The 25,278-nt window shown below is 34.6% G+C and overlaps 1 protein-coding gene across 3 annotated transcripts in view; it reads left to right on the top strand.

The window, feature by feature from the left end:
- Window positions 1-25,278, top strand: part of LOC150108473 (PX domain-containing protein kinase-like protein) — a 307,545-nt gene that overhangs the window by 115,039 nt on the left and 167,228 nt on the right. For all 3 annotated transcript variants that reach the window (XR_016548134.1, XM_090390804.1, XM_090390803.1), the window contains exon 7: window positions 18,265-18,369. Coding sequence is in view for 2 of the 3 variants with exons in the window: in XM_090390804.1 (XP_090246930.1) it covers window positions 18,265-18,369 (105 nt within the window). In the remaining variant the exon portion in view is untranslated. The remainder of the gene's footprint in view (window positions 1-18,264; window positions 18,370-25,278) is intronic.

Here is a 25,278-nt window from a genome sequence, read left to right as displayed (position 1 = left end):
TGCCATTCAAGAAGATTAGCCTCGTATTTTGTGTTGAATAGTATGGCTACTCCTTCTTTTCCTTGATTGTCATTGCCTGAATATATTTTGTATTTATTGCTCAGAAAGATCTCACCAGTTTTTGTCTTTTTTGTTTCAGTCACCCCTATTATGTCGGTCTGGTACTTATCTAATTCCTCAGTTAGCTCCATTTCTTTGCCATTCAGGCTTCTTATGTTGATAGTACTGATCTTTAACTCTGGTGATATTGAGTTAGGGTGTGCTTTCAGATTTGTTCCAGTAGCTGACTTTTCGCATTTCGTCCTGGTTCCCTGGCAAAAACAATGGTGGCCTTGTTTAACCGGGTGATGCCCCAGCCAGCATGAAATTTTGTAATGTTGTACCATCATTTTCTAGATTGGTTTAATCCAATAGGATACAATTTGGTCGGCCAAATCCCAGATTGCCAGCCCATCCTCATTTGTTCAGTATCCAAGTAGATACCCAACAGGGTGCACCACGAGAAGGTGAGGATTGGACATTAGGTCAAAAGCCCTGGTCGGTTCTCCGCATTCCTTTAAAGGCTATGTGGAGGTCTCCTCTCAATTATACAGCTTTGACCCTTAAGCACCCCAACTGAAGATAAAGATATCTTAAATGTTTGGCGTACTTACTTTGAAAGATCATTTATTGAAACATGAAGTTTTCTATCATGTGGTAACAAATATTCAAGAGGAATGTAATCTGGAGTATATATCATTAGTTTGTCACGAAAAAGCTGAAATGTGGGAAGGCATCTGGAGTAGATATTCAAAGAAATGCTTAAGAGGGGGGGGGGTAAAAGTTTATAGTGGCTACACTGCATAACTTAGAAGGTATGTTAGAAGATATAATTCTAGATGATTGGAATAGAACTCTCAGTACCTATCTATTAAAAAAAATGGAGGGAAAAAGAAAGAGGCTAAGAAAAATTGAAAGAGAAGAATAAACTAGGTTCATGCAAAATAGGACTTGTTTGGATCACATTTTCATTATAAGACAGCAATTTTGAAATTATGGGAAAAGGCATATGACAAGGTGCTAAGAGAAAAGCTTCAAAACACTACCATTATATAGTGTAAGTGGGATGTTGTATTGAACAATACATAGTCTGTATTTAAATTGTAGTAAGAATTGAAGGATATGTTTTTTGTTAAAAGTTTTCCCCCTTGGTTATACTATAAACTAAAGATGCCAAGAAATTATATTCTTGGTTTAATCCTTTATTCAACTGTAAGCAAACAATGTTTGTGCATGAAGTATCTTCCTGCCTGGAATACTTGTATATAGAGGCTGATAACTTCACATCAATTGCTTTAGTGATCCATAATGCAAAGCACATGTCCTTTCAGATGTGTACAGTGTTATGCATTGTGGGAAGAGCCACTACTGGTTTTGACCTTTATTGAGGTCTCATCATTGGGGAGCCAGATATTTCATGTGCAAACATTGTTTGCCTACATTTGGATAAAGGATTAAACCAAGAATATAATTTCTTGGCATCTTTAATTTATAGTATAACCATGAAAAAACTTTCATCTATCTCTAATCTAGAGTATTCTATTAATAAGGGGGTAACAACTTTTGACTACTTGTATATGGGAAATATACAACTTCTACATTACTTCAACCTTGGTATCTATTCTGGGTCTGGCTCTCACTAATGACATTTGATAATGTTCACCTTTGGGTTTGCTTGCTTCCTGGGGGAGTGGAGAGGCTCTGTTCAGTGGCCAGTCTTTGCCTCATTAAGTGGAGCCACTACTGAATTTCCTGTCCTAGGGTCTTTCAGGTAAAAAAAATGATGAGTTTAGTGGTGATTCTTTATTTTAGTGGTGATTGATACAGTCGTTCTTAATACCAGTGAATACAATCGTAAAATGAACATTATCCTCTGCGATCGCGCTACCTACATCCTGCTAGAACACGACCCCACAAAAACACAAGTTCAGAAATTAAAAATCTTACTTAAAAAAGTAACCTTCTGGCCCCTTGACCTCACGAAAAAACTTAAACCTTTCCGCTCCCATCCCCCCCGAATAAACGGTTTATCAAAAACCTACAAACCCAATTCCCCACTCAGACCTATAGTAGATACCACCAATGCACCTTGCTACAGACTGTCCAAACAGCTGGCCAACTCTCTGACCCCCCCCCCCCCCCCAACCGGAAGGTCCACTTCCTATATAAAAAACTCGACCCACTTTAAAGCCCTCACAGAAAATTTAACCTTGAATAATGCAGACATATTGGTAAGCTTTGATATCTCCTCTTTGCTTACCAATATTCCCTTAACTGACACCTTATCTCTCTTAGAAAACGTTTTTCCCTCTGACATCTTAGATCTCTTTTTCTTTGCCATTAACTCTGGGTATTTCTCCTGGAAGAACAAAATCTACAAGCAGATAGAAGGAACCGCCATGGGTCCCCCCCCCCCCAATTTCTATATGGAAGATTTCGAAAAACGAGCCATAGACTCAGCCCCACTCAAACCTTCTATCTGGCTAAGATATGTAGATGATGTGTTCTCTATTTGGCCTCACGGCCCAGACACGTTAGACTCCTTCCTCAGTCATCTTAATAGCCTACATTCAAGAATCCAGTTTACTATGGAAAAGGAAAAGAACAACTGTTTACCCTTCCTAGACACCTTAGTCACACGCCTGCCTAATGATACACTTGCCTTCACTGTATACAGAAAACCCACACACACACACACAGGCAGATACATTCACAAACTCTCCCACCACCACCCCTCACAACAATATGGCATCATCAAAACTCTTACTAAGAGAGCCCACAATCTTTGTTCCAGTGGAACCGCACTTACTACTGAGCTTAACCACATACACAACACTTTCCTCTCCAATGGGTACAGCGAACACAGTATCAAAAAAATAGTCAGTTCCTCCCCCATTCCCCGTCCTTCTCGTCAACAAGATTTTAAAAATGCCATCACCATACCCTACATCCGTGGCACATCTGAAGAAATAGCCAAGATACTAAAAAAGTACAACCTACATACAGCATATAAGCTCTACCGCAAACTTGCTACCCGTATCCATTCTATGAAAGATCAGCTCCCTCCTCTCTCTGCCTGGAGTTTACAAAGTACCCTGTTCCTGTAAGCTAGCGTACTTTGGACAGACAGGCAGATCAGCATCCATCCGCCTGGAGGAACACAAGTCTTATATCTGTAAACACAACTATGGCCATTCAGGCTTGGCTGACCATGTTTTGGACACCACCCACAGAGTATCATGGAAGAAAACCACCATGCTCCACCACAGCAAATTCAAGAAAGAGAGACTTTTCTTAGAAGCAGCAGCAGCACTCAGAAACCAACCAAATCTTAATAAATACGGTTGCATTAAGCTTCCGAAGATTTGGGAAACACTCATCACCAGAGATCCCACCTTACATTCCAGGCCACCTACTACCGCCCTTAGAGGGCGCTCCACCTAGATAGGACTTTAGTGTCACCCACGTGGTTGGGCTTAGTATTGTAAGATTTGTGTGTGCATGTTACATTAATTGTTTTTGTAATCCCCGTAGATGTCCTAGTGACTAGGACGAAATATAGGAAGTATTAAATTCTATTTTAATTATTTTTGAGTGTTGTAAAGAATCCATTAAGCCTCCAACATGATGGTGATTCTTTACGGTCACTCAGTGAGATTTATTGGCCAAATTTGCATAGAGTGGGGGGAACAATCTGTTCTCCCACTCTACACAGATTTGTTTTAGGATTTATTAGAAAACAACAATGAAGGAGAATGCTCTATTTGGTTTCTATATTTGAATTACTCAAAGGAGAAAATATGTGAACCATCATTTATAAGACATGTCAGAATAGGAAATGAAAGGAAATAAGTATGAGTAGAAATACTTTCATTAATAGCAAACGAATTATTAATAATTAACATTTGTGATATGTTTGTCCCATAAGTTGCTGGGTAGTGTGAATAGCATGTGATTCTATTAAGTCTAGACACAGGGCCGCGCCGTGGGTAGGAGGCGCCCTTGTGCAAAATTTTTTTCAGCGCCCCCATAAAATACGTTTCCATGAAAAATTTTTGCGAAAATTTAATTTTTTTAAAATTACAAAAGTTTATACGCAAGTATAAATGTAGATTTATTTTACATATTTATCCGTATTGCTTTAGTCACCACAAAATTTTTAATAATATCTTTAATGTCTAATGAATCCATAATATTATTTTCAATTGATATAATTGGTAAATTCTTTAGATGCTCTCCAGACATTGTTGACCGCAAATAATTTTTTATTAGTTTCAGTTTTGAAAAACTTCTTTCCCCTGATGCTATGGATATTGATAATGTTAAATAAATACGCATCACAATTGCAGTATTTGGAAACGTGTCGGTTAATTTCATATATATAATTTAAAACATCCTGAGGAGCCGACTCTTTTTTAGTAAAACATCGTAAAGTTTTTAATTCCTCAAATAAAGTTATACCATCAATATCGCGATTGTCTCTCAGTTTTAAGTGCAAATCTTTACAATGTTTCATTAAATCTTCATCGCTCCAATCTTTTAATTTGCTAATGTCTCTTATAACTTTAAAGTCCTCGCTATGTTGTTTTAAGAGTGTGAATCTTTCCGTGACTGAAGTTATTGTCGTGTCTAAAATCACGAAGAAAAAATTTATTTTAAAATTTGTTTAGGATCATGCGTTGTCTCATATGATGCTTCGTAACCAAACATTTTTGTTTTTTGTTCTTTTGCGAATGTCTGGAACAATAGGATCAATATTAAGATCGTTTGCTACTTCTTTTGCAGTTCTAATAATATTTTCAAAATATTGGTCTATTCGGCGAGTATTTAATTCTTGTATAACATAATCAAGATTTTCTGTAATTTTTCCTATATCAAATGTCAGATTTTGCATTATGTTGCTTGCAACATTTACGAGACTTAAGATTTCGTACCAAACATGAACAGAGCAAATAAATTTAAATGAATAAATCTTTGAAATTAAGTTGTCTGCCTGAACTCTAGAATCAATATCTTTAGTTTCAGCTTCTAATATCAAAAAGAGCCTGGTAAATTTCCTTGATATTATTTTTAAGTGGTTTTATTGCTTCTACTCTACTTTCCCACCTAGTAACATAAAGTGGTTTAAAATTTAAAACACATTTTTTTTTTTAATATAGCCCAATGCTTCACAGTTATTGAGAAATAATTATATAATTCCTGTTTCCTGTATTACCCCCAAAAAATTTACAGTTTCACAGGATATCTTGCTGCATCATTAACTACCAAATTTAATGAATGAGCAGCACATGGAATAAAAAAAAGCCCTTGAATTTATTTCAAGGATTTTTTTCTGCAGTCCATTATGTTTGCCTCGCATATTTGAACCGTTATCATAAGCTTGGCAGCAGAAATCCGAAATGTTAATATTCAATAATTTTAAATATTTTTTTTTATAAATTGAAATGGTCCTTGCCCAGTGGTATCTTCTACAGATTCTTCTTCTTATTGTGCTATCTTCTATCGAAGGTCAGCGACCATCTTGGCGAACAAACTGCGCTCTTGTGCTAATCTGAGCAGTTGTGCACTGCTCTTTCCTGTCCACATCTTGATGTTGTCAAACCATGATATTCTTTTTCTTCCTCTAGTTCCTTTGCCATCAATTCTTCCTACCAAAATAGTTTGTAGAAGTTGGTATTTGCTGTTTCTCATGATGTGTCCAAGATATGATGTTTTTCGTTTCTTGATTATTTGTACAAGATGTTTAGCTTTGCCAATGGATTTTAAGACATCTTCATTGGTAATTTTTTCTGTCCATGATATCTTTAGCATTCTTCTGTATAGCCACATCTCAAAGGCTTCGATTTTCTTGATGGTTGTCGCCTTCAATGTCCATGTTTCAACTCCATAGAGCAGAATAGACCACACGTAACATTTCAGCATTCGGCATCTGACTTCCATGTTTAGGTCTTTATTGCAGAATAGTGTTCTCATCTTCATGAAGGACTGCCGTGCAACTTCAATCCTTGTCTTTATATCTATTTCTGGGTCCCACCGTTCATTAAGCCAGCAACCAAGATATTTATATCTTGACACTTGATCAATATTTTTCCCATTGAGTGTCAGTTTCATTGATGAGGCTGGATGTTTGCTGATGATCATGTATTTTGTCTTCTACAGATTGAAAACCCCAAAAAAAATGTTCATGAATTTCTGCTATATTTGTATCTTTATTTTGATTAACAAATCTAATAACAATAGATAATTGTTCTGTGTGGCTTATATCCAGAGTAGTGTCAAGAATTAATGAATAATATTTCGCCTCTTTAACCATTTCTAAAATTTTTTTGTTTTATAGCTTCAGAAATTATACGGGTGATTTCATTTTGTATTTTATCAATTAAATAATGAGCAATGTTCCTTTTTTGTGATGTTTGAATGCGATGCAAGTGTTCTGCCATTATCGAATCAAATTTAGCGACAGTTTCTACTAACTTTAAAAAATTGCCGTTATCATTTTCAAAAGGTTTTTGCGAAGAACCTCTAAACGCTATACACTGTCTTGATAAATATTGTATTATGTAAATTAACCGTTCTATAACAGATTGCCAATATTTTTTCTCAGTTTTGTATAATTTTTGTTGTGTGCAATCAGTAATGCATTTCTTAATCAACGATATTTTAAGTTCGCTATATTTTGAACAGTTTTTAATATGCGCGGAACTTGTCTTGTGTATTTTTAGTATGCGACTCAAATGTTGCCAATCGTTACAACTGTATTCGTTAGTAAGTTGGGAATTTTGACTACCAAATATTTTTCAATGATAACAGAAAACCGAATTTCGCGATTCTGAGTAAACTAAATAACTTTGTAAAAGTTTTTCTCCATTTGCTAAAGTTTGATAATAGTATGAATCGGAAAACTTGAGGCCAGATTCATCTTTGGGAAATTCTTTTAACTACTTGACGCGGGCAATGCTCAACTAAACAATCTCTAACTTTGGTAGTTATATGATTCGGCCAAGTACCTGGATCATTAACATTAAAATTTAAAGTAAAATATGAAGTTTCGTGTTTCTCTGAATCGGAATCCAATATTTCTTGTGCTGCAACTTCTGTAGACAATCCTGTCTGGCCAGTTTCATTTTCGCATGTAACATTTGTTTCTTCATAGTTATCTTGTATCCCCTCTTTTTCTGTAGTAGAGCTACACGGAGTACTTGCTTCGTCAGAACTTTCAGTTCTTCGTTTTTTATGTGGTCCTGAAGTTAAAAATTTATTCAGTGATCCAGCCAATTTATGTTCCAGTTGTACTCATTGCAATTGTCTTTTCCTGTTTTGTGCACCAGATCACTTCTTTGGCTTTTTTCCCGACATCTAGGGGTTAACACACTTGGTTAGCTTTAAAATAAGAAGAGCATTAAAAGTTGTCCACCAAAATAAATAATAATTTCATTATATCAAGCAAAAATTACTAGTAATTTAAGACTTGAAATACGTAATGAACAATCCTTGACAAATTACTAATGAGAAGTGAAAGATGTGCGTGACTGTAGGCCAGTATAATAGAGAAAAAGCCACTATTAAGAAGTGCATATGATTGGTGCGGTATTTACAAAAGATCGTGCTACCCAAACAAAACAAGCTGACAATTGAATTGAAATGCTAATTCTCTTAAACCAATTGCCATAATATCTGAAATGCATTCACTATATATTTCTTAATTTTAACACGTTCATGACGGGGGGGGGGGGGGGATAGTGTCAAGCAAAACCATATGTTGTACCTGCTGTATATAGCAGTTTCTGTTGGAGGGAAGATGTCATTCATTAGTTAGTGTTTATATTCCCAGTTGTCTGTAATTGCAGTATTTGTTGAGAAATATATTACACAGTCTGCAAATGATGTCTGTGAGCCTTATCCAGTGACATGATAAAACTAATTGGTTTTCGTATTTCTGCAATATAATGGCTGTCGGGGATAGCTTATTGTTTACTGCAGGGAGCGAATTATCGCTCAAATGCAAAATTTGGGGCGATAGAGACTCGCAATTTGAGTAAGAGAATTCATGCATAATATAATTTAATATATTTACACTAGGGGGTTCCTCCCCCTGGTGCCCCCCCCCCATGTTCTGGACTGGTAGGCCGGTTCTCCTTGAATTCTAACGACTCGAATTTTGAAGACTCGACACTCGGGGTAGCCCCTGAGTTTCAAAACGTTTCAAATAACTTGACAAAAAAACCTGACACCAAAACGTTACATAAAAAGCTTATCATTATATATATATATAGGCTTAGATATAGACCAGTGATGGCGAACCTTTTTACCCAGATGTGTCAAACATCTTTTTTTTTTTTAAATATTGACGTTGTTGATGTGCCACTTGCATACATGCATTATAAATTTAACTACATAATCATAGATGGTGACTTATACATATCATATTAGGCTATTTATTTAATAGGACATTGATATAAAATCTATGAATTCATATTATACAATTAATTTAATAAAGTGAAAGTGAAAGTTACAAACTTACATTACATTTAATGTAATGTAAGTTTGTAATTTTCTACCAGTACTGTTGCTGAGTACTGGTAGAAAGTTGCTTTATAGAAGGGCTGTAGTGTGTACATTTTAATGCTACACAGGCAGTGCTCAAATCATTGCTCAATCTATTTCTCCCTTTCGATTTGATATTATTTAAGGCAGAAAATAGAGTTTCACAAGAGTATGTAGAAGAGAAAATTGTTAGAAGAGCTTTAGCAAAGATTTTAAGAGCATGAAAGTTTTCGGGATGGCTATTCCACACGCTTAGAATTTCACAATCTGAATTTTTACATGCGGTATCATGCAGATGTTCCCGCTTAAATTCTTCTAATTCATTTCTAAGAGCAATAAACTTTCTTTTCCAAATAGGATTACACTGGAAGTTGGCTAGTTGCATTTCTAGATCATTTAAATCCAGCCACTCAAAGCCATCTAATTTAAGATCCATGAATTCTGTTTCATGAGGATACTTTATGAATTGGATTGTTTGTTCCAACATTCGAAATTGCTCAAATCTAGAAGAAAATTGCTCAGTTACTGACTTTAGAACTTCGATAGATTGGTTGATATGTTGTTCACGATTTTTGGGGCTGGTTTGGTTAAAAAAAATTTCGCTCTTGGGAAATACTTAAAATTGTTAATTTCTAAATCACGTTGAAATATTAGTTTATTCTCAAAGCTCTTGATCGTGCCAAACATAACATCGATTTCCGAAACCTTGCAATTGTATATTAAGTTCATTCAGGTGCAATGAAAAATCTGTGAAAAACATCAGCTTACTGAGCCAAGTAGAATCGTTCAACTGAGAAAATTCGTGCTCCATGCTCTTAGTATTTAAATATAATTTAATTTCATTTAAATATTCAACAAACCGTTCAAGTACTTGGCCACGACTCAACTATCGAATATTATTGTACATTAATAGACCATTGTATATTGGTCTATTAATGTACAATAGACCAGTATTGTATATTGATTAAACTTCGCTTAAAAGTGAATTAAATTCTCGTTTGTTTAAAACCCTGGCAGCAGCAAAATTAGTTACCTTTGTCACAATTCTCATCACATCATTCAAATCCTTTAAGCCTGATTTCTCACACAGTGTCTCCTGATGTATATTACAATGGAAACAAACCAGGGGATGACCAACATATTCTGTAAATTGTTTGATAAAACCGACATTATGGCCAACCATATTAGGCACGCCATCAGTTTAATCGAAAACATTTTCGATCTGTTTCTCACGGAACACTTGAACAACACAGTTGCATGTCTTCACCTGTCGTGTTTTGAGGTAAATTTTCTAACTTTATCAATTTCTCGTGCATAGAATCACTGTGAACATACCTTGCAATAATAACCAATCGAGCTGATGACGTAATATCTGTAGTTTCGTCGAGACAAATGGAAAAACAATGGCATGAGTTCAAGTCTTGTATTTGATTTTCTATACTAGCATTCATTGATATAACTCTGTCTTTAATAGTATTCCTACTTAATGATAACTCTTTCATGCGCTTTACAATAGCTTCCTTATTATGAAAGTTCTCAAATAAAAATAGTGCACACTTTACGAAAGCTTCTTTAATATAATCACCATCACTAAGTGGTTTCCCATGTTCAACAATAGTATGTGAAATACTGTAACTTGCGGCTACTAAATTTGAAGGTCCTGAAACAAATTTAATTGAAGTCCCTGATTGTGATTCTGCCAGTTTTAGATGTTGCGATATGTATTCTTTGCTTTCTTCAAAAGTTTTTTCTAGGAGCCATTTGTGCTTAGTTTCAAAATGTCTTCTTACATTCCAAGTGTTCTACTCACAGATAATTCACCACACAATTTACAGAGAACTTTATTGCATCTATCAATAACACCATATTGTTCAGTCCAGGCATCTTGGAAATTTCTTCCACTTCCTTTCTGTGATAATTTTAGTTTTTTATTAGTGCTAGCTGCCATTGTAAAAGGGTTTACAAATTAAAAAAGAGCATAATTATATACAGCAGTAATAATTAATAAGAACTAACAATTACTGGAAATGAATTATACACCAGCAACTCATATTACTTAAGTGGTAGACCATGCAAGACTACCACTACTTTCAGCAGGGTTGTCAGATTTATTACCAGTGCATTTGGAACAACCTTGTTACGTTTTACTCTCTATCATCCTACTAATAGCAGCTATTTAGTAGGTTTTGTTGCGACGTCATCGTAAGTTGTTACTATTTGCATTATTTAACAAAATTTACTGAATTTATTGCAACTATAAAAATGTTTTCATTATTTACTCAGATAAATTCAATATTTAATGCTGTGAATTATATTTTCTGTTAAAGTGGTTTTAAATATGTTTAGAAGTTGTATTAGTCAGTCGAGAGACTTGAAATGCATGCATGAACGAATTTCACACAGAAGTCAAATGAAAACTTTAAGTTTATAATATATAAAGCACGTATTTATAAGTTTGTATCATATAATATTGATAATAATTTTTATAAGGTTTTATAATATCATATGACTATGCAGAAATTATAATGATTAAGAAAGAAAATGTAAACTTAAAACGCTCGTTGTTTATAGGCTAGTTACAAAATAAAATAGAAATAAGCTAACTACAGAATAAAATAGTAATAGGCTAACTACAGGGTGTCCCAAAATTCACGCAAGAAGTAATTTTGATAGAAAACACAGGTTTTTAATTAAAAATTGTAATTTCTTATTGATTCATAAAGTATACAGTATAGGGTTATGCATGGAATAGCATATCAGGTAAATGGCCCCCACGGCTTTGCTGGCACATACACACTCTTTTGTCGAAATTTTCCATAACCGTTTTGCATAAATGTGGCTGAATTTCGTTGATACAGCACTCAATTTCCTCCTTCAAGGCGTGGGTGGTCGTGAGCTTGTTGGCATAAACCTTAGACTTCAAAAAACCCCAAAGAAAAAAGTCCAACGCCGTTAAGTCACATGATCTGGGCAGCCAATTCTGATCACCAAAACGGGAAATTACATGACCAGGAAATGACTCATGCAGTAATTGAATTGTTTCTCGGGCTGTATGGCATGTGGCACTGTCTTGTTGAAACCACATGTCGTCCACATCCATATCTTGCAATTTAGGCACAAAAAACTGGATTATCATGTCGCGATAGCGAGCACCATTAACTATTATTGCCTTACCAGCCGCATTTTCGAAGAATGGACCGATGATGCCTCCAGCCCAAAATCCGCACCAAACAGTGACACGTTGTGGATGATTTTGTTTCTCAACAATCACTTGTGGATTTTCTGAACCCCAAATGCGACAATTTTGTCGATTAACGAAGCCATCAAGATGAAAATGAGCCTCATCGCTGAAGATGATTTTGTTCGAAAAATAAGCATCCACTTGTTGTTGTTCCGTAATCCATTCAACGAACTCTCTTCGCTGTGTGTGGTCAGTAGGCTTCAGTTCTTGAGTCAATTGAACTTTGTAAGCATAAAGATGCAAATCTTTCGTGAGAATACGCTGTAGAGAGCTTCTCGAAATGCCCAATTCAAGACCACAGTGCCGAATTGATGTTACTGGACTCTCAGCAACACTCTCACGAGCTGCTTTGATGTTTTCTGTTGAACAACTTGTTGAAGGACGGCCAGAGTGTATAAGATCACTAATTGATCCAGTTTCCTTGAATTTTTTAATTAATCTTTTCACAGTTGAAGTTAAATCACTATTCCGACCATATTTTGTACGAAAATTGCGAACTGTAGCTGCCAAACCTTCATTATTTTTAAAATATTGCTCAACATTGAAAATGCGTTGTTCTTTCGTGTAGCACTCCATTTTTAATAACCCTGAACTGTCAGCTGTCATGCTGTCTTTTTTTTCTCATTGGCAACACTTTACCGCACAAATGGCGCTAAATTTTAATCTTGCGTGAATTTTGGGACACCCTGTACGAAATATAATTCTTTCAATGAACCGAAACCTGCCTTCACCTTAACTGAGAGCGATCTTACATGATTTATCACAGTTTTTTCATCAAAATACCAATATCTTTCAACATCCAAGGTGTGTCACCTGAAACCCTCAAGTGTGTCACTGCTGACACACATGTCATAGGTTTGCCATCACTGATATAGACTATAAAAGTTTATGAAATTCACATCGTATGATACTTTATGGGTTGTTTCCTTAAGTATCTAATAAGTGGGTTCTAAAATGTTTAGTTTTAGTATGTATGACTATAATTTTTTTATTAATAAAATATAATAAGCACATATTTAACTGTCAATGGGAAATGGCGCCTTTTTTATTTGGTAAACTAAATGCTGTATTTTTTTTAAAATATCTTGTTGCCGTAATACGGCTGAGCAAACACCCTTATTAAGCAGCGCCGTGAGGCAGGCTGCCTCTATGCTACATCCTGTCGACGGTACTGGGCAAAGCACAGCATAAGAATGAATTCACAGTCTGTCTTAAATTAACAATTTCCACTAAAAATATAAGAAACAATCGAGAATATTTCTAAAATTTTCGCTGAGTCGATGCTTACTATGTGAAATAAAATCTGTGGTAATATTGATATCGTTTCACTTCAAACGATATAATTCAAGAATAAGAAAATTTATATTTTTTTTTTATTATTTCCCATGGTGAAATGCCCCCCCCCCCCCATCTTCAAGCGCCCTTGTGCGGTGCATGGTTCGGCTCTGTCTAGACATGAATAAGTGAATTTATGATGGCATAATTTAAAAAAATAAATAAAGGACGAGGAGAGGAAAAGAGATTTGTTTGGAAAGTATAAATAACTAACCAATAATAAACAGCCACTAATACATTTAGTAGTTCAGTTATATAGTGAAACATGTGGAGTATTCATAACTAAAAATTCACACTTATACCACAGTAATTATCACCAAGCTGCTACATAGATCCTTATATAAGCATGAGTGTTTATATAAAGAAAGTGCTGAAGCCTTATGTCACAGACCCAATCTTAACCTTAATGACTGTCTCACTATCTCAAAGGTCTGGAAATTATTATCCTCAATTGTATAAAATAAATGTATCAGATATATTTTAATTTAATTTTAATTTAAAGGTGAATATTTTAGTCCTCAAACATGTTACTGTACGCTTAGAGGGATTCCAATGTAAGCATGCACTAACTGTTCCTTTGAATGTAATTCCTAGTATTGTTTGTAATAACTGTACTGATGATGTCTTAAGATACTTAAGATGAAACATCTACATATTATTAAAATTTAATTACTGTGGTATACATGTGAATTTAGTAGTTCAGTTAAAAACTATAGGGAGAGGCTAATCCAATGAACTAATAATTCATATTTATGAATTTAGGGGCACAAAACACACGTGTTAAAAAGATTATTTGACTGATTAATAATAAAATAATAACTTGACGTTTAGACCCCTGTATTGAGGTCATCATCAGAAGGATACATGTGTATAAGAACCAAGCTACATGCTGTTGCACTCTATACAGGTAAATTACATCTATGTTGTTAACTAATCTTTTTTCTTAGCCTGCCCTCTAGTGATTAAAAAAAAAAAAATTACCAATAAAAACTACAATAAACTCTGCTAAAGTCCTCACATACTAGGATTCTTCTGGAATTATACAGTTTATATTGTTATATTACGATTATCTTCTGGATTTGTACAGTACAGGTTGCTATTGAATGTTCAGGGAAAAAAAAAAAAAACACTTCACCTAGTCTTCTTGTATTGAGATTTTTCTTCGTGGTTGCTATGAAGGTTGCAGATGTTCATCGGGTGATTCATTTAGGCATGGCAGGAATATGTGGTTTGATGGAGCAGCAAATCTTGGTTCATAAAATGTGTTGTGCATATTATGTGTATTTCTCTGGTTTATGTATATTTTGCTCCATTTTCTAAGAATTTTCTTTTGTTTACTGAGACTCAGTATACATTTTATGCAATAATGGGATACATAATATCTGATAATTATCAGAATTGTCTACACTTTCAGGAATCCTACATTCATTTGTTTTGTTTTGTTTAAGTGTCAGCAGCTCTTCTGTCTTAGCAATCTCACATATACTGGTATTTTGTTGTAGATCAATAATATAATACACAGAAGTATTCATTTTTATTCAGGAATAGATAAATTTTTACTGTCTTTTGTTTCCGAAGACTAGAATAAAAATGTCCCTATACCATTAAAAACTTTCCAACTTCAACAGATGTATACTGCACAAACAAGAAAAACAATTAGCTTTGTTTATCACTGAATATAGTAAACAGATATTTAACATCTGTATACTATATTTAGGAACAATCAGTGTAAGACAACTCAAACGACACACTTAATGGAAAAAACACTCTTCTCCTGCAGGCTATGCTGCATGCATGCGAACAGAACAGATTTATTGTAGCACTAAACATAACACCTAATTAAACACATTTGTCCTAACGTCCACTTTCAAATTTTCAATTCCAGAAAATATATATAGCAGGTGTTTGTAATACAGCCATTGGATACAGAAAGCAGTCAATTTATGAAAATCAAAAAATGAAGATATATATAACTTGAAATCAGTTTGAATAGCATTTGAGATATTTGATATCATCCAAACACTTAACAAATGTTAATTTTAGAAATAAAATTCTACCATAGGAGTTGGACCAACATGCTATATATGCTTTGTGAAAATGCAACTGCTTGACACAGAAGCAGCATACATGCTAAAAAGCTAGTACCTCCCAGGGAATTAAAGGAACAACAGACACCCAGGTGCGAACGTGACAATATGTTAATATAATTTTAAATATGGAAAGCATGAAGGTCAAATGAACAATAGTCTATGCTTCACGCATGCCGGTTTTCTGAGAACAAAGGGTTTACATTTCTTTGTGAGGTTAGATTATCATTGGCAAATACTAGAGTGAGACGTGGATAATTTGAATTTTGATACGATTTTTAAATACAGCCATATGTAATTCACAAAGAAATTGAAAAAAAGTAATCACTTGGGAAATTATCATTTTTCTGGACTGAATCAAAGAACGACTGAAATAATAACTAATTTTACTTACTTTATTTATACACAAGTTCCAATCTTCTGTTTTTCTTTAAGAATTGTATTAGCACATCATGAAATGAAGGTTTTTCCCTTCAGTTCCATCATCAATGAGAACACTCGACTCTAGCAGTAGAGCTCAGAATCAGCATGACAAGTTCTGCTAACTTATAAATTTCCTTGAATGCAACCTGAAGTTGATTTTCTTGCATGAATTTTAATAGGTGATGCACCGATTTCCTGGCAAATTCTTCAGAAGAAAATAGTACTTTCATTTCATTTTTCAAGCAAATGTAGTCAAAAACTGGGCCATAGAAATCCTTTTAAGTTTTCTAAAATACCATCAAGAAATGTCTTCGCATGACCACATCTTTCACTACAAAAGAATTGAAAAAATTTATGTTTCAAAAGTGAAGAGTATCTTTCTTCCATCTCCAGGCACATGCAGTCTACTATTCCCTGGTATAATCGAAGGCACATGCTCTTCTCCATCTCTTAGGTCTCGACTCATCAACTGTATGCTTCTACTTTGATACAGAAACCCAAATATCATCAAATCCATGTTCCCTGTCATTTCTAAGCTGCTTCATAGTATCATGCACTTTTTTACAACAGTACAATATATTATAGGATGAAGTTTGCAGTATATTATTCAAGACATCAGTATAGCCAAATAAAACAGAAAAAAATTCTAGCTACAAAATTGTTTGAAAATCTTGCAAGAAATGCAAAAAACCATGAGCTTTGATTACAGCATCCACGTCCCATTCCTCAGAATTCTTCACTATGTGTTCAAAAAAACTCAATTAGTTGATTTCTGTGATGTTTTACTGTGCTTGTTAAACGAGAAGTAAAGTTCCATCTGGTTGGTACGATGGAGGATAATTTTTTAGCAACAAACTCTTGCAAAGCATTTATTCTTTTCGATGATTTAGAAAAATATGCCACCAATGCACTGATAGTTTGGAAAAACAATCCACATTCCTCGATATTCAAGAGGCTTTGCTTCAGAACTAAATTTGAAACGTGGGCATAGCAATGTGTAAATATTGCTAAAGGATATGCCTCTAACTTTCCTCTGTAAGCCATTAATATAGCCACTCGTTTCATAGACACCATCATAAGTTTGACCAACTAACTTGTCCTTGATATTAAATTCCTCAACTCTGTTTACAATATCTTTAAAAAGACCACTAGACATTACTATCATCACTTACATTTGGAAATCCAATGAACCTTTTGTGTATTTGCATTACGGACAAAATGGAAAACAGTTGATAGCTGCAATTTTGACATGACATCAGATGTTTCATCCAGAATTTAATGGCCAGAAATATAGCTGCAGCAGTTTCTTTTTTTATAGCATCTTTAACTACATCAGATATAGTGCTAATAATATCATTTCGGAAGAAGTTCTTTGAAATACAGTCAAATCCTTTAAATGACTGTCTAAAAGAGGATCATACTCACGGAGCACATTAAAAAATTCTGTATAATTTCCTCAATTAGTTAAATCTTTAGATTCATCATGAATGTCTCTATTATTCTTTACCTGTTCGTTATGATGGGTAACTTCAATTTCTTTGTCAAAGAGAGTGTCAATTCTTTGTTTTCCAAACATCTTGAAATTTAAAATTGATTGAACATGTGATTGGGAGCACTCGTGTTTTTGCACTACTGCTGTTAAATGGTTAAGGTCAGAATATCCATGCTTATTCCAAACACTTTTCTCTCTGGAGAATAATAAACAAAGCCAACAAAAAAATCTTGACCACACTTCACATCCAGTTAATTATTCTACTGTACTGTATTCTGAAATAGAGAAGTGTCTCATATACTCAATTTTTGCATCTTTGTGCATGCTCTGTAAATTTGGAAGAGGAGGACAAGGCTTACCTTCTTGAAATACAGTCATACAATCTCCGAATGTTCTGGTAGAAAACGTGACATTCAGTAGATCGTCAACACTGGTTTCCCATTCTAAATATGGACAAAAAAGTTATAAATTTATGGAAAATTATATATTAAAAACTTGTCTATATTATATATAAAAACTTGCCTACCACTAATGTGGTAAACAAGTTTTTATATATAATATGCACGTAACCTACACATGCAAAACAGATGAAACTCAGAAAACAAAAACAGCAACTCTTGACAAATGACAATGTTCAATTGGATTGGTTGACACAATAACCAGTCACAGCCTCTAGGTGCTCTTGTCTCAGAACTCACTTTGCTTTGCCTTTTCAGCAGTTTAAAACTACTACAACGCTAAGAATTTGACCCACTTCCCTCTACATCTTTTGTGTATGTATTTTGAAAGCACACGCTGGCTATTAACGCGAATGTGATGCAATGTTTATGCATCAAAAAGTGTCCTCTTCATGAAGCATTAGTATATTGTGTTTAATTTTAGGAACCACACGAAGCCAGGAAATAATTAGGGGAGTCTTTAATGGGAATAAATGCAAAAATATAATATTAGTAATACTGATATTTCATGGATGAGCACCTAGCACCCGGAATATTCGCCCCTGATGTATGTGTATATGTTGAAATGAAGCTTATTCTTTTGATTACTTAAAGAAATTAATTCAGTATTTGCTGTTAAACTTTGCTGTTTTTATTTATTTACAGCATCCTTATATATATCCTGTGATATTTGCATGTGTAAGTGAAAATGGCGGTCTCTTCATTCGAAATTACCACCAAAACGGTACATTAAGAGACATGCTTTCTAAGGTAAGTAAACATTGTTACTCTGCATTTGTGTCTGAAGTTTGATTATACTATTGGCATATTAATAAATTAAAAATTAGGGTTTTGCAAGAATGTGCAAGGGAACTGGCAATGCCTTTGACTAGACTCTTTAATTTAAGTCTCAGCTCTGGTAGAGTACTAAGGGAGTGGAAAGAGGACAAAATAATTCCATTGTATAAGGTAGGTTTTAAGACTGCAGTAGCAAATTATACACCAATCAGTATCTCAGGCATGGTAATAAAAGCACTACAAAAATTGGTCAAAAAGAGAATTCAAGAATGGGTAGATAAAAATATGATACTGTATGAGGATCAGCATGGCTTTGTGAAGGGTTGGTCATGCCTTAGTAATTTACTAACTTTTTATAATAGAGTAACAGCTGAGTTGGATAAAGGAAATGGCTACACGATGATTTTGCTAGATTTTGCAAAGGCATTTGATGGAATACTACATGGAACTCTGTTACGCAAATTAGAATAAATGGTAATGAATATGACACTGGTTAAGAGGATAAGAGGCTGGCTGCTGAACAGATATCAAAAATTGGTATCCAGAGGGGGGGGGGGGGCAGAATCAAGTCGAAAACAGGTGCCTAGTCATGTGCTGCATGGTTCAGTGCTGGGACCATTGCTGTTTAATTTGTACATAAATGATATAGAAAATATTCAGTTGTTTGTTGATGATGTGAAATTAGGGAGTAATAGTTAATCAAAATGATACAAAGTGGAGAACTTGCAAAACGATTTAAATAAGCTGTCAGTATAGGCAAAAGATAATGGTTGTCAGTTTAATGTGGAGAAATGTCAAGTTATGCATTTTGGGATAAATAGATTAAAAGCCGTGTATCACATTGATGGCACTGTACTCCTGGAAATGGATGAAGCTAGAGATTTAGGGGTAGTATTAGACAGATTTAAAGTTTGGAGGCCATATTGCTAAGGTTGCTGAAGTAGCCCATAAGATTACTTGGCTATTAAAGAACACATAAGTAGAGATAAGGCAGTTGTTATTCCTCTTTATAAGGCTTTGATATGCCCACATCTGTGCTCAAGTTTGGTCCCCTAGGTTTCTTGTTGATGGGGAAGTGGTGGAGAGGATTCAGAGGTGAGTGACTAAGATGGTGAGTACCCTGTGGAATGTTCCCTATGAGGATAGATTGAGGATGTGTGTTGATTGCAGAAGTTGGTTGATAGGAGAAAATGAGGGGATATGATAGAAACATTTAAGTTGCTTAAAGGGTTTTATAGGATGGATGCAGGGCAAATGTTTCAGCACTTAGAGGGATCAGAAGAAGGAGTTATCGCTGGAAGTTGAATAAAAGTCTAGAGACTAGAACTTTTCCTTGGAGAGTTAGTTGTGAATGAGCGGAATGAGTTGCCAGAGTGTGAGTTATGAGTGCTTTGTCTGTTAATGTGTCCATGGAGGTGCCCTTTAATAATAATACATTTAGTAAGTATAAGAAAAATATTTCTTTGCTTTGGATAATTTTTATTTGACTATTTAAGCTCTAGTTATTTAGAAAGATCTAAAATAGAGCCATTCATACCCTTGCATTTAGATTCTGAGATTGAAAGATATTAAATCTTCCTTAATTTAATTTTTCATAAGGGCATAAGTGGGCAGTACTTGACATTATGTACAGAGTTTCAGCATATAAATTATACACACATACAAGGTAATTTTCTACTTTTAATCATTCATTGACATTAACATGAAGTTTAATAAATACAAGATGGTATTAAGACACAATGCTTTACAGGAAACCGAGTCTTATTAAATCTTGATTACGCATCTCTTTTTCATCCAAATATTATCTAACATCAACTAAAGACAAAGCTGACTTCTTGATATCATTCTTCCCTTCATATCCTGCATACATGACTATACATGACTATATCATATTACATATTAGCATGGCCATTGTAACACCTACTAAGAAATAGAAAAATATTTCTTTGCTTTGGATAATTTTTATTTGACTATTTAAGCTCTAGTTATTTAGAAAGATCTAAAATAGAGCCATTCATACCCTTGCATTTAGATTCTGAGATTGAAAGATATTAAATCTTCCTTAATTTAATTTTTCATAAGGGCATAAGTGGGCAGTACTTGACATTATGTACAGACATTAAGCAATTAAGGAAATGCCTAGAAGTTGGAAATTGAAAGTACAGCAAAAAGTGGCAAAATTGTATCTCGGCCAATAAAGCACCATTTTTTATTTTTAGTTTTACATATTTTCTTGAGTTTAAAGGCAGCAAAACAGTGCTTTGTTTAGGGGGCAGCATATACCTCAACCACAGTCCTACTTACCATTGTATGTCTCTGTAGCCTGTTGTCAGAAAGACAGAAGGATCTCAAATAAATAACCTAGACATGAAAATGTATTTAGTCCTGATAGTATTTCTCCTATACTTCCTTAAAAGTTTTACTGCAGAAATAACATCCATTTTGTATTTTTGAATTGAGTGTTTTGCAACTAAAATAAATGAGGATTACAAAGAATTTTTTATATTTTTTTATTAGTCATTGCAAAAACTTGAAAAACTTGTGCCAACTAGTTTCACTCACACCCAACTAGTGGTTTCTTCAGGATTTATAAAAGCACAAAAATAGTTAACTACAGAGTTGTTTAAAAATCATTGCAGGAATAAATTCCTCCTAACTAGAATGCAGAAACACTTGATATGTGTTGGCTGTTACTTGATAATGATAGAAGATAATTTGTGGAAAAATTGAAATCTGACACGCTATTAAAAGATCTAATCAGAGATTTGCAGATGTCATTCAATAAATTCTTTGGTTTCTGTTAAGAGACCCATGTGCATGGATAACTGTTACAGATGCTTTGAGAAGTCTATAGAAAAATTTTTCTTCTAAATAAGGCATAGGTGGAAATATCTGTTAACTGTAGTTGAAGTATTGTGGGCCAGATCAGATCTTTCCTTTCTTTTTGTGCTCAGTGTCCCCACCATGTTCCTTCTTTATTATCTCCAAACCATGGCTTGACTGCCCTGTGTAGGCCAAGCCACTTGAGCATGGTACTCTATATACACCTGGGAAAAAAGCCACTAGTTGCATGTGGAGGAATCTAGTTAGGACAAGTTTTGAATTTTTTGCAATGACTAATAAAAAAAAAATCTTTGTAAACCTCATCCATTCTATATATAACCTCTTGTATTTCATACTCAGCTGGCGCATTATGGCATTATGTGTATCATTGGAGCAAGTCTATATTCAACCCATTTGAACAAAATTGAGATAAACTCTTCAGTCAGACTTGATCCATTTCCCTCACCTCTCATCCCTAACAGAAATAATGAAAAAAGGTCATTAACAATCAACTTCTTCAGCACCAGGTGGCTGATCATGACTTCCACTATTCTCGATGTGCAGCAAATCACCTAGCCCAGGGCTTCCCAGACTTTTATGAGTCGATACCCACTTTTGAAACTGGTAATTTTTCACGACCCACTTGCTTGTAATGCATATTTTAAAAGGAGGGGGTGGGGTTGAATAAAAAATATCGCTTTACTACTTTAACATTTTTTTTTTATTGAACACAATTAATATATAAATTTATTAATCACGTACATAATGTGTCCCCATGTTGTTTTCTGTTTTTGCTGATATCTTTGATATCCACATTGATGTGTTATTTTCAGACACAAGGTGTTTGATAATTGAAGTTTATTTTGGAATTTGTTTTTAATTCCTATTATTGCTGAAAATCAAATTTCACAGATGTGCGAAGTAGTAAAAGGAATCAGCACTCTTAAAGCTGCAGTAGAAAGAGTTGGATATGTTTTGAACTGACAGCTAAAACCGTATCAATTTTTTATGATCAAAATTCATTTTCAACAAAATGTCTTTGGACAAATCAATTAGTTCTTTGTCTGCCTTCATAGGTATACCAGTAGCCACATCATCACTCCAAAATGGATTCACAATCCAGGTGATTTTCTCACAATTTTTCATTTCTTCAGTGAAATAATAATCAAAACTTTCTTTCAATGAGTCTAGATGTGCAAGTATTACAGAGATTAAGAAGTCTAGAGGCTTCTTAATCAGTTGGTGTCACTTCATTTTTAATGATAAAAGTTTTGAATGTCTTGAAACAATCTTACTTTCATTCTTTAATATTTTTTTTCCCATAAATAAAGTTTTTTGGTAAAACCTTGAATTTTATCATGTATCGCAAATATATCATTTTTGTCTGTTCCTTGTAAGTATAAATTTAGTTCATTTAATTTCGAAAATATATCTGCCAAATAAGTGAGCTTCAGAACAAACTTCTCATCATGCAAAGATTTTGCATAATCGTTTTGTCCATCCAGAAACATTGCAACTTCTTCACAGAGTTCAACAAGTCTTGTTAGCACTTTGTCCCTCAACAGCCAACGTACTTCAGTATGTAAAAGAAGAGATTTATGGAAACTTCCCATCTCTTCATACAGTTTTTTCAAATAAGCGTGACTGTAATGGTTTACTCTTGATGAAATTTATGAATTTCACGGCAGTGTTTAAATCGTCAAATTGTCTGACGTAGTTTTAGATACCAATGCTTATCTATAAAGACTAAGGTGAGTCAATGATGCATTTGGACTTAGAACGCATTTCACAATACCACTATTTTTACAACACATTGCCTGTGCGTTATCTGTACATATACCAACACAGTTCATCCAGTGCAATGCCTTCGATTTTACATAAATGTCAAGAGTTCGGAAAATTTCCTCGCTATTTTGTAAACCAAATAATTGGTTTACAAAATAGTATATCTTCATGCAGCTCATTGTTCCACATAAAATGGATAAAATCAATCATTTGGGACAAACCTTGTATATCTGTTTACTGATCCAGTTGCAGAGAAAAAAAAATTACTCACCTTAACTCTGTTGATAAGCTGATCTTCTATCCACTCGGATATTTCATCGATTCTGCGGGCAACCATGTTATTGGAAAGTAGAAACCTCTTTCAAGCTCTTGTCACCAAACATATCTCCAACAGCATCTTTTATCACTGGGAGTACTAATGACTTACCAATGGTGTGAGGCTTACCAGATTGTGCAATTTGCAAACTGATGAGGTATGAGGCATGCATAGCTTTTTCATTAACACTGGTGAAATGAGAAAATGTATTTTTTGAAGTATTCAATTCTTTTAGTTTACTTTCAAAAAATGAAGCGGTTTGTTTTTCAAATCTACATGCTTTGTCTCAATATGTCGAAGTAATTTGTTTGGTCACATACTCTCATTTGTGAGAATTTTTACATCAAATAACACAATAACACACTGCGGATGTGGATTTCCTTTGTCACCATTCCACATAAATCCAAATTTTAAGTAGTTGGAATCATATTTTCTTACTACTTTTCGTTGTTTTGATAACTGAAAACTTGTTGAAGGATTTTCATCAATTTTTCTTTGATTGTTCATTTCGTCTGCAGCAGATTCTTCTTTTTGGTTTCTTTTCAGCGACTTGCATTTTCACCAGATTCCTTATCAACCACTCGTTCATTACTACGGTAAATATTAAAAAATAATAAGAGAAACACTTATTATTACATAACACACTAATTATTAAATTAAGAAAATACATTTTATTTGCAGTTTCAAACAGTTTGCATCAGTGTGTCTGTTATTTTAACCTGTGACAGCATGCAGCTATACCAAGTACGTCACGACATGTTGTCTGCTCACCTGCTTTTTTGAGCTATGCACAATAACAAAGTGTAATTGCTGTCGAGAGTTGATTGAGAGAAACTAGACAGAAATAGTAATTCTCTTGTGATCTTTAATTGAATCAACTTTGAATTGTTCATCTGACGATTCTTGATGAGTAAAACTCTTCTAATGAACATGTAAACTACTCTCACATTTTAATATTTAACGTAATCCATCCAAAATCAGCTCACGATCCACACTTTGGTAATCTCTGACCTACTTCATCCCAATCTTGTCATGTGTTGTGGAAAGATCTGGAGAAACTTGTGCAGTTGTATTTGACATTCCTAACTTATTTGTTCTGATCTGACATACATCGAGGAATGTATTGGGGAAATACATTCCCCAATACATTCATTTCAATAGCAATCAATGGGAATTTTGAACCATTCTTCTTGCAAGTATGTAACGAGTACTGGACTGTTGTTTGGCAGACATCCCTTGACCAAACCCATTGTTCAGTTTTCATCCCACAGATGTTCAGGGTTGAGATCAGGGCTTTGTGGAGGCTAGTCAAGTGTGGCAATTTTTTCATGTCCACAAACTATGCAGTTACAGTAGGAGAAAGAGATAGTAGTCAATTCCATAGAAATGCCACAAAGTAGGAAGCATTGCATTGTCCAGAATGTTCAGATACCGCTCAGAGTTCAATGTTCATGCCACCACAGACAGTGGTCCAAGGCGAAACCAGGAAAAACAGAACCATACATCAAACTGCCACCTCCGAATTCATAGTTGGGGTTATGCACTCTGGTAAGAGACATTCACTGGGCATCCACCAGATGAATGCCTCTTAGCTGTTGGAGCTTTCATATTCCACTGTACATGCTCTTTGCACCACTGAAGACAACGCTGCATATTGGTTCAGACAATGTGGGACTTGCATATTGCAGTCCTACCATCAAACCCATGATGTGAGCCTTGCTACTGACTGTTGTTGTGCAGATTTGTGTTCCAGTTGATGATTAGAACTCTGCATTTAATGTCTCAGCCAATGAATGACGGTTTTTACATATGATCCTTTGTAGCGCTCTAGTCTCGTTCAGTGAGTGTGGTGGGTTGTCCACTTGCAGTTGACTCCCTGCACTTCCATCGCAGTATGGTATCACTGATTGTTGACCGGGGATGGTCTAATTTATCAACATTTTGCTGAACAGATAGGC

This window comes from Typopeltis vanoorti, chromosome 3 (assembly GCF_054136105.1).
Source record: "Typopeltis vanoorti isolate ZY-2024b chromosome 3, IOZ_Tvanoo_1.0, whole genome shotgun sequence".
Classification (NCBI taxonomy): domain Eukaryota; kingdom Metazoa; phylum Arthropoda; class Arachnida; order Uropygi; family Thelyphonidae; genus Typopeltis; species Typopeltis vanoorti.
This window is presented reverse-complemented; position numbering and strand designations above follow the sequence as displayed.